Below are 15,722 nucleotides of genomic sequence, written 5' to 3'. Positions count from 1 at the left end.
CAAGATAGCCCAAGAGGACAGATCCCAAAGAACAAGAAAAGGAGGAAGCCAATATCCTGTCTGGAATGTTGAGTAAACAGGCACCACAGCTCAGAATTCATCTTTCTAAGAAGGCCTTTGGAGTTAGTGAAGGCTTAGTGTTTGGGAGGGTGGGGTGGGTAGGGATGTGGGGGTGTGAAGGCCCAGGGTTACTGAAATATCTTCCCACGGCTACAGTAGTTCTACTGTGAAAACTGTACTACCTTCATTGTGAAATACTAGGCTACTCCTGTTATCTTTAGTTTGTCCGGCTGTGAAACGGGGCCAATACCCATTCCCACCATTTTTGTAAAAAAGCTTTTCCAGCTGGACGTGGTGGTGCAGGGCTTTAATCCTAGCACTCGGGAGGCAGATCTCTGTGAGTTCAAGGCCATCCTGGTCTACATAGTGAGTTCCAGGCCAGCTGGGGCTACAGGGAGACCCTGTTTCAGAAAAGACAAATAAAATAAAATAAAATAAAATAAATTTAAAAAAATTAAAAAAAAAGCTTTTCCAAAACCAGTAAATTATTTGTTGATGTTACTGCAGTTCTTGTAAAAAACTCCGATGGTGTAAGCCATCAGCAGTGATTGTGATTAACCGCAGTTTCTACTAGAAGATTCCAGGAAGACTGCACAGGGAGAGAACCCTATGTGGGAAAACAACATATGTAAAATTCTTCCTCCCGCAGACTCCAAATCTTAAGCTAACTACATTGCCCAGAAGTCCTCGCGGCCCGCCCGGCTCTCACGCCATGCATTCCGGGATTGGTAGTTTCCCGGTGCACTTGTAGGCCGGCGCAACGCAGCCCGGGAACTCGATCTCCCGGCTCCCCGCGCGGCTAGGGTGCTTCTCTGCGATCAGGAAACGCGAAAGATGGCGACTGCTCGGCGACGTTGAGGCCGCGTTAGGCGGTTCAGGCGCAGGGTGGTGAGTTCCTGGCGGTGGAGGCTGTCCCCAGGAGTTTGCAGAGTGGGCGAGAGCCGGGGCAGAGCTGTGCCTCAGCCTCCGGGACGAGGCTGGGAAGAATGCCCCCGGGAAGGGTCACAAGAAAGGGGCGCGGGCCCCAGGAGCGGTGTTGGCTGCGGGCGCGGGCCACTTCCAGGACAATGTTATGGGCCGGTGGGCATCGCGCCGGGGATACTGCAGTCTGATTTTTGCTACCCGAAACCAGGCCATGCTTTCCCCCCTCGGCGTAACCAGTATTATTTCTGAAATTAGTCCTCTTTCCACAATTACACATCTTCAAATTCTACCCATACCGAAAAGCTCAGGAGCTACTTCCTCTGAATCCGTCCTTTTACGAAAGAAAAGAAACTGCAGCTTTGCATTCTCGCAGTGCTTCATCTGAGCCTTCATGCTTTCTGTTGCTTCCTGTGAACAGAATGTCCTTTTGTAAACTCACAGCGCCTAGCACTGAGCCTTGCATATAGAGTAGATGCTTGATAAACACTTCCATTAAATGAAAAGGATTTGCCTCTGCTCTTACATGAACAGAAGGACTTAAGGGTTGGTGGGAAGCATGGGCAGAGTAATCAATAATAAATAGTACCTATATTTACATTTTTGGTTTTGGTGATGATTAAGATAATTGAAAAATATAAGAAGAAGGGAATCTCAGGTTGTCTAGACTGGCCTCGAACTCACTATGCAGCCGAGTCTAACCTTGAACTAATCCTCCTCCTTCCACCCCAAGTGCTGGGATTATAGTCCTGGACTGGTTAGCATTCGCTGTGGTTTCATATCTAAAACTACACATTTTCTTGTAAATCACCAGAGTAATTCTTTTTTAATGTAATACTGGATCTTATGAAACCTGGTTTGAAGCCCTTTTAAGGTTCCCATTGAGGCAGAGTCTCTCATTGAACTTGGAGCTAGGCCAGAGTCCTCCTGTCTCCATCCCCTTCACAGTGCTGGAGTTATAGGTACCTGTGACCATGCCTAGCTTTGTATGTGGGTTCTGGAGATTTGAACTCAGATCCTAAACTTGTGCAGCAAGCACTTTTACCTACTTGAACCATTTCCCTAACTCCAGGTGCTGTCTTTGTATCTTCTTCATACCTTTTCTCTTTTGTCAGTAAGTCTCGTCAGCCCTACGATATCAAGATCCATCCTTCCTTCCTTCCTTCCTTCCTTCCTTCCTTCCTTCCTTCCTTTCTCTTTTTTTTTCTTTTTGGTCTTTTTGAGACAGGGTCTCCCTGTAGCCCCAGCTGTCCTGGAACTCACAATGTAGACCAGGCTGGCCTTGAACTCACAGAGATCCGCCTGCCTCTGCCTCCCAAGTGCTGGGACTAAAGGTGTGCGCCACCACACCTGGCAATTTTTCTTTATTTTTTAAAAAAAGCTTTAGTATTCCACATTGTGTGTGTGTGTGCATGTCTGTCTGTCTGTCTCTGTCTCTCTTGGGTGCAGGTATAGGGATCAGAGGAAAACTTGCAAGGGGAGTCAGTCTTTCCTTCCACCATGTGGGTCCCAGGGATCAAACTCAGGTCATCAGGCTTAGCAGCAGGCACCTTTACCACCTGATCCTGAGCCCTATTAGATGCTGACTGATCCTGGTGAGCTAATTATCCCCAATAGACTCCTAAGAAATAGAAGTAGTTGGTTGTTTACTAATGCTTCTTGATTTTGTTTTGTTTCCTGAGATTGGTTCTTACTCTAGCTCAAGCTGTTCTCGAACTCACTACTTAACTCAGGCTGGCCTTGAATTTATGGTCGTTCTCCTCCACAGCCTCCCAACTGCTGGAGTTATGGATGGAAGCGAATACAATTGGCTTCTAACACCATATATATAATTTATTTTTTTATTTTATTTTTATTTTATGTATGTATTGCCTGCATGTAAGTAAGTGCACCTCGGATCCCCTGGAACTGGAGTTATGGACAGTTGTTAGCTGCCATGTGGGTGCTGGGATTCAATCCTGGGTCTTCCTGCAAGAACAGTCAGTGTTTTTAACTGCTGAGCCATCTCTCCAGCCCCTAACACATCTTTTTTAATAATACTTTTTTTTTTTTTTCGGTCTTTTTGAGACAGGGTCTCCCTGTAGCCCCAGCTGTCCTAGAGCTCACTATGTAGACCAGGCTGGCCTTGAACTCACAGAGATCTGCCTCCCAAGTGCTAGGATTAAAGGCATGTGCTACCACGCCCAGCAATAATGTTCTTTTGTAGTTTACAAAAACTCATGATATATGTGGTGGCCTGTACTAGCACATGGGAGGCTGATGCAGGAGGATCACCATGGGTTCAAAGCCAGCCTGTGTGTCACAGTGAATTCCAATACAGCGCATGCTACAGAATGAGACCCTGTCTCAAAATAACAAGTGAATGCATAGAAGGGAGTCACAGGGAGGCAGTGTAGTGTAGCGAGAATGGGCCTTTGCAGACTTCTGCAGCTCTGCTGTGTAGTGCTTGCTTTGCTCAGGTAGGTCAGTGTATGTGCCTGAGCCTGGTCCCTCATCTATGAAGTGGGTACATGTGCCTCAGGATTGTCCCGAGATTTAGTGAACTGTACATAATAAACACTTGTCTCACACAGATGGCAGGAGAACTGGCTGACAAAAAGGACCGAGATGTGTCACCTTCTAAGGAGGAAAGAAAGCGATCCCGGACTCCTGACAGAGAGCGAGACAGAGACCGGGACCGGAAGTCTTCCCCATCTAAAGATAGGAAGCGGCATCGGTCTAGGGATAGACGTCGTGGTGGTAGCCGCTCTCGATCTCGTTCCCGTTCTAAGTCTGCAGAGAGGTAAAGTGACTGTACTCCTTTACATGAGAAAGGAGAAAATATTCCAGACTTCTTTCTTGGTTCCTCTGATGCCTCCAGGATTAAACATCTACTTTTCACGTTAACCTACCCTTGTCCCAGTTGGACCTGCAAGCGCTTTCAGCTCGTTCTCTCTCCCTCTCTCTGTCTCTCTCTCTGTCTCTCTCTCTCTCTGTCTCTCTCTCTCTCTGGTTTTCTGAGATGAAGTCTTGCTGTGTAGCCTAGGCTGGACAGGAACTTCTGATGATTCTCTTGTTTCAGCTTCCTGAGTGATGGGGTTATAGGTGTTTGCCGTAGCACCCAGCTCTAAGGTTGAAGATAAGCTTGTAAATTGAAGCTCCAGATGATTGAGGAAGGTGGTTCACCTGTTCTAGTCTGTAATCTATCCCTGCTGTTGATAAATAGAAGTACAGCTCTGATCTGTAAGGTCTTCTAATGGGCTGGGAAGTTGGCTCAGTGGTAAAGCGCTTGCTTGCATGAGAACCAAGGATCTGAGTTTGGATTCTTAGTACCCATGTGAAAAGCTGGGCATGGCAGCGTGAGCCTGTAATCCCAGGGCTAGACAGAAAGAATATGGGGACTTGCCTGGCCAGCCAGCCTAGCCAATTGGTCAGCTCCAGGTTCAGTGAGAGACCCTGTTTCAAAAAATAAAATGGAGGGGTTAGGGAGATGTCTTAGTGGTAAGCACGAAGACTTGAGTTCAAATCCCTAGCACCCACATAAAAAGCCAGACGGTATGCGTCTGTAACCCTAGCTTTGGGGAATAGAGACAGATGGATCTCAAGAACTATTGGCCATCCAGTTTAGCCAAAATTGTGAGCTTCTAATTCAGTGAGAGAGGTTGTATCACAGCATTGAGGCTAAGAGGAAGACATCTGATGTCCTGCCTATATGTGCCCTGAGGTATCCCCGTACACTAACATGAATGCACACATATATACGCACCACACAGGCACGCACGCACACATGCACGCACTTTATTAGAATTCCCTCATAACTTCCCTGAGAACTACATTCCCAGTGAGGTAAACATTACTTTGAAGAGAGAAGAGCACAGGAATCTTCTCAGGGCTGTAGTGAAGCGAACACTCTGGAAATATCAAGTGATCTCTTAAATTTGCTGTCTTCCAGAGAACGGCGGCACAAAGAGCGAGATCGAGAGAAGGAACGGGATCGGAACAAGAAGGACCGAGACCGAGACAAGGATGGACACCGCCGGGACAAGGACCGTAAGCGGTCCAGGTACGGAGGGAACGGGGTGGCTGGGGCTTCCACCCTTTCCACTCTGCAGCTCAGCATCATGGGAAAAGGCGGATTTCTCAGATCCTCATGGTATTATTACAGAACGGTCTTCCTCAGAAAGTCTGTCTTCTTTTTCATTTGTTGTTTGTTTAGTCGTTGTTCCCCGAGTAGCCTGGAACTCACTATCCAGCCATGGAGGGCCTTGAACTCTTAATGTCTGTCTTGATTTCTTTGGGAACTTTCTGTGCAAAGTTATTTTATTTTTATTTTTATTTTTATTTTTTTGAGTGGGACAGATATAGATTTACTAAGGAAAGGGTTAGCGAGAGCTCCTGAGGGCTGGAGGTGAGATGGCTCAGTGAGTTAAAGCACTTGCTCACCAGCAAGTCTGACAACCTGAGTTTGATCCTGGGGACCTACCTGGTGGAAGGAGAGAGCTGACCCCCCCCACACACATACATACACTAGCTGTTATAAATTTTTTTTTTTAATATTTTATTTTTGGGGGCTGGAGAGATGGCTCAGCGGTTAAGAACACTGGTTGTTCTTGCAGAAGACCCAGGTTCGAATCCCAGCACCCACATGGCAGTTAGCAACTGTCTGTAACTCCAGTTCCTGGGGATCCAACAACCTCTTCTGTCCTCCACGGGCATTGCATGACACGGGTGCACTTACCTACACACAGGCAATACATACATACACATAAAAATAATAAAAATAAAATATTTTTAAAAATTTATTTTTATTCTATGAGTGTATTGCTTGCATGCGTATAAGTGCACCTGTGTTGTGTACTGCCCACAGAGGTCAGAAGAGGGCATCAGATCCCGTAAAACTGGAGTTATGGACAGTTGTTAGCTGCCATTTGGGTGCTGGGAATTGAACTTGAGTCCTCTATAAGAGCAGTCAGTGCTCTTAACCTCTGAGCCGTCTCTCCAGCCCCATAAAATTTTTTTAAAAAGAGAACTCTTGAGATTGGGAGAACCTTCAAGGGAGAAACACCCTCTGCAAAGTTCTGTGACTCTTCATGTGTGGTTAAAACTCCAGGCAAAGGACAGAATGCTCGTTGTAGAAACAATAAAGCTATAACTTAGAACATATAGGAAGTAGAAGAAAACTAGGCTGGGGCTTCAGCTCAGTAGAAAGATGATCAGGGTACAAATGCAATATCGCCTTGACTTGTGGAGGTCCCGGACACCTGAGCTCAGTTTACTCTGTACTATAATAAAGTTAAGGATTTTAAAAAATGTACAGCTGTGCTCGCTTTGGCAGCACATGCACTAAAATTGGAGCGATACAGAGAAGATTAGCCCGGCCCCGTGCAAGGATGACATGCAAATTCGTGAAGCGTCCATATTTTTACAGTGTTAAATTTAAAAAAATGTACAGCTATTTGAAGTTTTTCAATTTTCAATTCTTTTTGTTTCTTTGTTTTGTTTTCTGAGGCAGGGTCTTGCTGTATTTCAGGCTGACTTGGAACTCACTATGTAGTTTAGGCTGACCTGAAACTTGGGGTTCTCCTCCCTTAGCCTCTTGTGTACTGGAATTGCAGACAAACTACCACACCTAGCTGGTTTGGTGGGGTTTTCTGTTTATTGATTGTTTTTGATACAAAGTCTCACTTTGTAGCCAGGGTGGCCTTGAACTTGGCAGTAATTCTGAGTGCTAGGATTGCAAATATGAGCTATCACACCTGCCTTGCTTGCTCTTTAGATTTTTTTGGTGGTTTTTTTAGAGACAGGGTCTCCCTGTAGCTCTAGCTTACCTAGGACTCATAGAGGTCCCCTTGCCTGTGCTTCCCAAGCCCTGGGATTGAAGGCTTCTTTAAGCAGTGTGCCACCGCGCCCGGCTTCTTTAGAATTTTGGTAGCAGTAGTGAAAGCCCAGTTCCAGGAGGGATTAATCAGAAAAGGAGATTCAGGTGGATTGGAGCCAAGATAGGGCCACAATTAGGTTTCAGGGCTGGCAGAGGAATTAGGGCTTCCTAAGAGAGTTTGGGACATGGTGGTTGACCATGGGATAGTCTTGTTGTGAGTAATGGGAAGGCTTCTGTCCTCTTCTTGGGACTTCCCCCTTCTTTTTTCGTAAAGCTTATCTCCTGGCCGAGGGAAAGACTTTAAATCTCGGAAGGACAGAGACCCTAAGAAGGATGGAGAGGATGAGCATGGTGATAAGAAACCAAAGGTAAATGAGACAGATGATTGTTCTGTCTTCTCTTCAGCTTGAGTCCTGCTTTGCTGATCCAAAGGGAGAGCATGTTTGGGAACTAAACTCTTGTGTTTTATCTTTAGATTCAGCCACTATCCTTGGAGGAACTTCTGGCTAAGAAAAAGGCTGAGGAGGAAGCGGAAGCTAAGGTAAGAACTTTATTTGTGTGCTTTGGTTGCTATAACAAAATGCCACAGACTGGGTGGCCTCAACAACAGATTATTTTCTTTTGATTTGTTTATTTTTATTTTATGTGTACAAGTGTTATGCCTGTGTGAATGTAAGTGCACCTGTGTTGTGCAATGCCCACAGAGGTCAGAAGAGGGTGTCACATCCCCTAGAACTGGAGCTACGGATGGTTGTTGGCTGCTGTGTGGGTGCTGGGGTTTGAGCCTAGGTCCTCTGTAAGAACAGTCAGTACTCTTGACCGCTGAGCCATCTCTCCAGCCTCCAGATTATTTTCTTGCAGTTCTGGAAGTTAGAAGTTTAAGCTCAAATATCAGTAGTTATTTCTTCTGAGGCCCCTGTCCTTCGCTTATGGATGCCTTCTTTGTCCTTACAGTCATCCCTTTGTGTGCTCATGTTCTTGATATCCCTGGAGTAGTCTCCATGTTTTGTTTTGTTGTTTGTTTGTTTTGAACTAGGGATTAAACCCAAGACTTTACCTGCTGGACAGTTGTTGCTGTGTCACTAAACTACATCACCAGCATTCTTTTTACTTTCAATTTGGAGACCAGGTCTCACTAAATTGCCCAGAATTTTAGAATCTTGAATTGGCAATCCTCCTGCCTCAGCCTCCCTAAGTAGCTAGGAATGTAGGCATGTGTCACCAGGCCTGGCGTTTTTCTTTTCTTTTTGAGAATTGAATCCAGAGCCTAATGCGTGTTAGGCAGATGTGGTACCAGTGAGCTATATCCCAGCCCAGTCCAGCCCTTCCTTGTCTTATAAAGCACTGATCAGACTGGACTAGGGCCTACTCTGAGAGCCCCATTTTAACTTAGTCATTTCTTTTTTTTTTTTTTTTTTTTTGGTCTTTTTGAGACAGGGTCTCCCTGTAGCCCCAGCTGTCCTGGAACTCACTATGTAGACCAGGATGGCCTTGAACTCACAGAGATCCACCTGTCTCTACCTCCCGAGTGCTGGGATTAAAGGCCTGCACCACCACGCCTGGCTTACCTTAGTCATTTCTTTAAAGACCCCATCTCCAAATGAGTAAACATTCTGAGGTACCGAAAGTTTAAATGTTGAGGTACTAAAGGTTAGGGACTGAAATTGTGAATGATGAAGAGAAGTTTTAGTCATGGCAGAGTCCTAGGCCTCTGTATTTTTCTCAACAGATTTAATGCCTAAGCAACTATTATTGGGCTTCTTGTGGTCTCTGGAGCAGAGGTGTGATTGCTCCCAGTCCCTAGACCCTTTGTTAACAGTTCCCATCTGTCTTGCAGCCCAAGTTCCTCTCTAAAGCGGAGCGGGAGGCTGAAGCTTTAAAGCGACGGCAGCAGGAGGTGGAAGAGAGACAGAGGATGCTTGAAGAAGAGAGGAAAAAGAGAAAACAGTTCCAGGACTTGGGCAGGAAAATGCTGGGTTTGTATTGATAGCCTGTGTCGAAAGGGTGGGATGGAATTAATTATGGCATCATTTAAAAGAGATAGAAACCGGGCTGGTGATAGTGCTCAGTGGTAAAATATTTGCCTAGAATATGTAAGGCCCTGAGTTTGATCCTCAACACTCAGGGGCGGGGGTGTTTGTTCCAGAGTTTGAAAGAGGGTAGAATCGTGGAAGTTTATGGGCCCTCAGTCAGACCTTTTGCTTTGTCACACATCTGCCCGTTTCCTCAGTATCTATCGACAGAGTCCTCCCATTGCCCCTTCCTTTCACTGAGCTCTTCTGCAGCTTTCCTTTCTTTGGTCTCCAGAAGACCCTCAGGAACGGGAACGACGAGAACGAAGAGAGAGGATGGAGCGAGAGACCAATGGAAACGAGGATGAGGAAGGGCGACAGAAGATCCGGGAAGAGAAGGATAAGAGCAAGGAGCTGCATGCCATTAAGGTGACTACCCCGCAAACAAGGCTTAGTAATGTGGCCATTCTGGCTCTGCCTGTGAAATTTGGACCTTGAGATTGATGGGCTTTGTTTTCTCCCTGAGTAGGAGCGTTATCTGGGTGGCATCAAAAAACGGCGCCGAACAAGGCATCTCAATGACCGCAAATTTGTCTTTGAGTGGGATGCATCTGAAGACACCTCCATTGACTACAACCCTCTGTGAGTGGCTTTCCACCTGCATGCTGGGTCTTGGACACTAGGTAGTCTTAGAGAAAAGAAAAGAAAGATGAGCTAGGATGCAGAAATTGCATTCTGGGTGTGGAAGGACACTGGCTGGGAAGACCGATCGCATACTGGCAGTCCGCCCTTCCCTTCTGCGGCCATGACAGCGCCTTTTCCTCCTTCCGTTTCATTCTCAGGTACAAGGAACGGCACCAGGTGCAGCTCTTGGGGCGAGGCTTCATCGCAGGCATTGACCTAAAGCAGCAGAAACGAGAGCAGTCACGTTTCTATGGTGATCTAATGGAAAAGAGGCGAACCCTGGAAGAGAAGGAGCAGGAGGAGTGAGTGTTTGAGGCCAGGGTTGTTTGGACAGAGCCCAGAGGAGTGGACCGATTCTGTTTAATCCTCGTGTCCTGTTTCAGGGCAAGACTCCGCAAACTTCGCAAGAAGGAAGCCAAGCAGCGCTGGGATGACCGCCATTGGTCTCAGAAGAAGTTAGATGAGATGACAGACAGGGACTGGCGGATCTTCCGTGAGGACTATAGCATCACCACCAAAGGGGGCAAGATCCCCAATCCTATCCGATCCTGGAAAGACTCTTCTCTGCCTCCACATATCTTGGAAGTCATTGATAAGTGTGGCTACAAGGTAAAGGGGCAGATTGGCCCAGGAAATCTGCCATATTTCTGTAGTCTTGGACTATAAATGGAGTTTGGAATTGGAGAACTTTGTTCCTTAACTATTTGGTGCTTTCTGTTCCCATGGTACCAAACTAATCATGCCTTTCATACTCTTGGAAGTGTGGACCTTTGGGGATTGTTTTGCCTTTGGTCCCCTTTCCTGTGGGTCTCAGGTACTTTGGAGTAGCATGTGTGCCCACTGTGGTAGTATCCCAGCAAGTATAATTCTGCCTGTACCTCTGCTCTTGGTTTATGTAGGAGCCAACACCCATCCAGCGTCAGGCAATTCCCATTGGGCTTCAGAATCGTGACATCATTGGTGTGGCCGAAACTGGCAGTGGCAAGACAGCAGCCTTCCTCATCCCATTGCTGGTCTGGATCACCACGCTTCCTAAAATTGACAGGTGGGGGCAGCTGGCATCAGTTGGAGTAGATTTGGCTGGGTAGGAAAGATGAGGCAAACGAGTGAATGAGTAAGGGTTTTTGTTGTTTTTACACAGGCCTTAAATTCCCTATGTAGTCAAAGATGATCTTACACTTCTGATCCTCTGGCCTTCACCTCTCACCTATTTCTGGTGTTATAGGTGTATACCACCACACCTGGTTTTATGTGGTGCTGGGGATTGAGTATTAGGCTTTACCTCTGATACCTTCAGCCCATTTTTTTATATTTATTGCTCTCTCTTTCTCCCTCCCTCTCTCTCTCTCACTCTGTATCTATCTATCATGTCTTTTTTGAGACAGGGTCTCCCTGTAGCCCCAGCTGGCCTGGAATTCACTGTGTAGACCAGGCTGGACTGGATCTCACAGAGATCTGCCTGGCTCTGCCTCCCGAGTGTTGGGATTAAATATGTGTGCCACCATGCCTGGCCTATTTTTTTTTTAACTACTTTTATTTTAGGAAAAAAATTAAGGTATTTTCAGAAGTTCTTTTTTTCATTCTGAGTTGGATGTTAGGGAATAATTAATGACATCAAAGAAGTGTGTGATTTTGTTGCTAGCAAGGATCACTCCATGGAGATCTTGGTTATTCTAGAGTCTGGAGTTTTATACAGGATCACCACACCTTTCCATCAGCCTGCCCATTCCTATAGCTGTTCTGAAGAGTGAGCCTGTCCTGCTTGTGTTTGTGGTTGAATGAGAACAAAGGTTTATGAAGCTCTGGGACGCCCTGTTTACCACAGGATTGAAGAGTCAGACCAGGGCCCTTATGCCATCATTCTGGCTCCTACCCGTGAGTTGGCTCAGCAGATTGAGGAAGAGACCATCAAGTTTGGAAAACCACTAGGTATCCGAACTGTGGCTGTCATTGGTGGCATCTCCAGAGAAGATCAAGGCTTCAGGCTGCGCATGGGTTGTGAGGTTTGTTTCTCTAGCCAGCAGTAATTCTTACAACAGCCACACTGAAGTAGGTAGTACTACAGATTTTGTGCTGTTTTATCGGTGGAGCTGAGGCGCAACTTGCCTGAAGTCACACATGTCTGGTAGTGAGCCATATGGGAGAGGGAATGCTCATATCCAGAGCCTGTTCTCATTACTCCGTCAAACCATGTTGTAGGCATGCACTGCCTTTCTAGGAGAGATGAACGAGCCTTTTAGAAGTCTGCCATGGGGGCGGAGTCGTGTGTAGACCTCTCAGTGTGATCTCTCCATATAGCTCCTTCAAGTACTCCTTAGCCTTTCTGTCTAGGAAGGTTCCTCTTTATTTTGCCACCTGCCTAACCCCTGGATCTTACTCAGAAACCCTGTTTATTCCTGAAAAAAGTCTAAGGTAACTGCAAATGAATTCATGTCAGTTCTTGGGCCCAAGTGGGTGCATAGTTCGTAGCAGAGGAAAGAAGGGAGTGGCTTTTGGGGCAATGTGTGATTATACTGTACCTCCCAGATTGTGATCGCCACCCCGGGACGTCTGATTGATGTGCTGGAGAACCGATACTTGGTGCTGAGCCGCTGTACCTATGTGGTTCTGGATGAGGCAGATAGGATGATTGACATGGGCTTTGAGCCAGACGTCCAGAAGATCCTGGAACACATGCCTGTCAGCAACCAGAAGCCGGACACGGATGAGGCTGAGGACCCAGAGAAGATGTTGGCCAACTTTGAGTCAGGAAAACATAAGTACCGCCAAGTAAGGCTTTCTGGGAGAAACTGGGCAAGTTCCCAAATCTTTTAGATCTTTCTTGCCAAGGGTAGATCCAGTATACAAGCTTCCAGAATGCTAAAGTGTGCCTAGGTGCATTCGTCTGACAGTCCGAGGGGTGGAGCCATGTGGCTAAGTCCCAGAAAAGTGATTCTAAAGAATCATGCTACTCAAAAAAGACAAGAAAAAAAAAGCCTGGCTTAAGCCCATCATTCTGGCACCTGGGAGGGAATGGCAGGAGGATTGCCACAGGTTCAAGGCTAGCTTTGGTTACGTAATGAGTTCCAGGCTAGCTAAAGCTACATAGCAAGATCCTGTCACAAAGAAACTATACAAAATAAGGAATCATGCTAGTACCTGGATCACAGGTGCCAGAAAATGCTCTCAGTCCTTCTTGGCCTCCTAAGATGTAAAGTGCCAGCCGGGCGTGGTGGTGCACGCCTGTAGTCCCAGCACTTGGGAGGCAGAGGCAGGCAGATCTCTGTGAGGTCAAGGCCAGCTTGGTCTACGTAGTGAGTTCCAGGACAGCTGGGGCTTCAGGGAGACCCTGTCTCAATAAAAAAAAAAAAAAAAAAAAAAAGATGTAAAGTGCCTTGATGAACAGGTACTGAGAAAAAAGGACAGGAAGACAAAGGACGCTATTTTCTCAGGTGACAACTATCAGACTTATAGCAGGACTAGATTAAAGTTTTTTTAGCTTGAACTGAGCTCCTTGTGAAAGTGCGGTGTGTGGTTAACATCTGTCTGGGCCCAGGACTGAACTTCCTGTTTTCATAGACAGTCATGTTCACGGCTACCATGCCTCCAGCAGTGGAGCGTCTAGCCAGAAGCTATCTCCGGCGACCTGCTGTGGTGTACATTGGCTCTGCAGGCAAGCCCCATGAACGTGTGGAACAGAAAGTCTTCCTTATGTCAGAGTCAGAAAAGAGGTATGTGGGCAGCTAAGCTGGGGAATCCCAAGTGGAAAGAGGGGGCTTGTGCTTAACTTTTTTTTTTTGGTCTTTTTGGTCTTTTTGAGACAGGGTCTCCCTGTAGCCTCAGCTGGCCTGGAACTCACTATATAGACCAGGCTGGCCTTGAACTCACAGAGATCTGCCTGCCTCTGCCTCTCGAGTGCTGGGACTAAAGGCGTGCTGCCACCACACCCCCAGCCTTAACAGTGTCTTTCAATGTGAGTGGCAGCTGCAGGTGACTGCTCACTGTATTGAACTTAATGTTTGCATCTTGGCAATGCCATGGGTGTTGGAGACCCTGGAATTGCTGCTGTTCATTAAGTTGGGGTTAGGTTGTTTCATGGGCTGGGAGGTCTGTCTGTCTCATTTTTCTTTTCCTCTTCTCCCCAGGAAAAAGCTGCTGGCAATCTTGGAACAAGGTTTTGATCCACCCATCATCATTTTTGTCAACCAGAAGAAGGGTTGTGATGTGTTGGCCAAGTCCCTGGAGAAGATGGGGGTACGTCTGGCAGGGAAGAGCAAAGTCTAACCCTATGGCGCTGCTTTCTGAAATTAGGATGCGCAGCTAAAGGCATTGTGGGTCTTCATCCAAGAGGGGCGGTGCTGAGAAAGGTTCTTGAGACATGTTGGCAGAGGCTGAGGCTATGGTATGGAGTGGGTCAGTGCTGTCTGTGTGTGTTTGGAAGGGTCAGGGAAGGAGATGCTGACAACCAGTATCCTGATACTGGTGCTTGAGGGAAGGGTGTGTACTCACCGCTGTGCACTTGAGCATCCTTCGGTTTCTTAGTCCCCACTCTCCACCCTGATCCTTACTTCGCCTCTGCCCAGCTCCACAGCTGCAGATTGCTAGGTCTCTGCCCCTGCCCTGTCTGCCCCCGCCACACCCCGCCTCTTTTCCACCCCTCGCTTGAGCTCACTTGTTCTTTCCTCACTTCACTTGAGCTCATGCATTCTCCAGCCTCCTGTGCTTTCTCCTGCCTGCTCCTCTCCCCAACCTCCTCGTTCCCATTCCCTGTTTACCTCTGCCTTCCTGTGGTCTCACTGTTCGTCACCTCTCCATTCTCCCAACAGTACAATGCGTGTACACTGCATGGTGGAAAAGGCCAGGAGCAGCGAGAGTTTGCACTGTCCAACCTCAAGGCCGGAGCCAAGGATATTTTGGTGGCTACAGATGTGGCTGGTCGTGGTATCGATATCCAAGATGTATCTATGGTCGTCAACTATGATATGGCCAAAAATATTGAAGGTAAGTGCCAGGGGAGGTGGCTTCAATTCAGGGTAAGAAGAGACTACTTTCTTGGGTGCTGCACTAAAGAACTCCGCTCTGGTCTGGGGATGGTTGTCCAAGCACCTTGGACAGCATCTGTTCTTAGGGGTGTGAAGCATGGATCTAGGAGACCCTTAGTGTTAAAGTATGACCAGTCAGCAGTGGAAGTGGGATACCAGGTGGTATAGACAGCATGATGGGGCTTTCTTGCCCATAGGGGGGTCTGTTGGGGAGGAGGGTGACTTTAGGAGTGGATACCGCTCACCAGGACATCTGGCCTGGTCCTGAGTCCTGTTTCTCCTGCTTCCTAGATTACATCCACCGCATTGGCCGCACAGGGCGAGCAGGCAAGAGTGGTGTAGCCATTACCTTCCTCACCAAAGAGGACTCTGCTGTGTTCTATGAGCTGAAGCAAGCCATCCTGGAGAGCCCAGTGTCATCTTGTCCCCCAGAGCTAGCCAACCACCCAGATGCCCAGCACAAGCCAGGCACCATCCTCACCAAGAAGCGCCGGGAAGAGACCATCTTTGCTTGACACATTTCCACTGGATTAAGGGCATGCTTTGAAGCTGTCTGACTCCTATTCTTAAGACCCTTGTACCTCTTTCCAGATTCTCATTCTTGGGTTTTGGGGGCTTAGGAAACAGACTTCCTGGCCTAGACCTTCAGGTCTGGAGACCTGTGTGTGGGCTGCAAAGGGACAGGAAGATGCTGTAGGAGGCAGGGAGAACAGTTACCAGTGTTGGCTCATCTTTGCCCTTCACTGCTTTGTGACTGTCCTGGTTATGGGGTACCTGTGTAGCATTACCCCAAGACTGAACAGTACCTGGTTAGGCGGATGAAACCTTCAGCAGATGTCAATGTGTAACTGTATGCTGCAGTGACGTTGTTCCCGAAATGACCCAGGGGATCCGGTACCATGAGGATTGTGGACCTTGGACTCTGTCACTTTGACAACCGTTTTCCCATTTGGAGTATAAAACAGGTTGAGAGCCTTTAGAACTCTACAGTCCTGTGCCACGGGTGCTGTGCACTCTAGGCATCCCTCCCCCAGGGATTTTTTTTTTAGATATGGGGACAGGGTGAGCTGGCTGTGTCCATTTTTAAGTCACTGAGTGAAATTTCTGTTTTCTATTCTCTGAGAAGATAAGTTTGTATGTTCTGAGAATAAATACATAAATATTAAG

At 47.2% G+C, this 15,722-nt stretch overlaps 1 protein-coding gene and 1 non-coding gene across 2 annotated transcripts; both read left to right on the top strand.

The window, feature by feature from the left end:
* The first annotated feature begins 812 nt into the window (after window positions 1–812).
* On the top strand, window positions 813–15,721 carry Ddx23 (DEAD-box helicase 23). Its single transcript, XM_008853663.2, has 17 exons — window positions 813–948; window positions 3,555–3,763; window positions 4,913–5,023; window positions 7,113–7,206; window positions 7,314–7,379; window positions 8,676–8,814; window positions 9,146–9,279; window positions 9,380–9,492; window positions 9,693–9,836; window positions 9,918–10,143; window positions 10,434–10,579; window positions 11,360–11,537; window positions 12,061–12,303; window positions 13,093–13,244; window positions 13,659–13,767; window positions 14,340–14,514; window positions 14,847–15,721. Exons 2-17 carry the CDS (start codon window positions 3,555–3,557, stop codon window positions 15,068–15,070), a joined length of 2,463 nt encoding a protein of 820 aa, XP_008851885.1. The 5' UTR covers window positions 813–948; the 3' UTR covers window positions 15,071–15,721.
* Window positions 6,280–6,385, top strand: LOC115067762. The gene has a single exon (XR_003847125.1). It is a non-coding gene; the product is annotated as a U6 spliceosomal RNA (small nuclear RNA).
* Window position 15,722: the final 1 nt, after the last annotated feature.

This window comes from Nannospalax galili, unplaced genomic scaffold, assembly GCF_000622305.1.
Source record: "Nannospalax galili isolate Female #2095 unplaced genomic scaffold, S.galili_v1.0 scaffold867, whole genome shotgun sequence".
NCBI classification, from domain to species: Eukaryota; Metazoa; Chordata; class Mammalia; order Rodentia; family Spalacidae; genus Nannospalax; species Nannospalax galili.
This window is presented reverse-complemented; position numbering and strand designations above follow the sequence as displayed.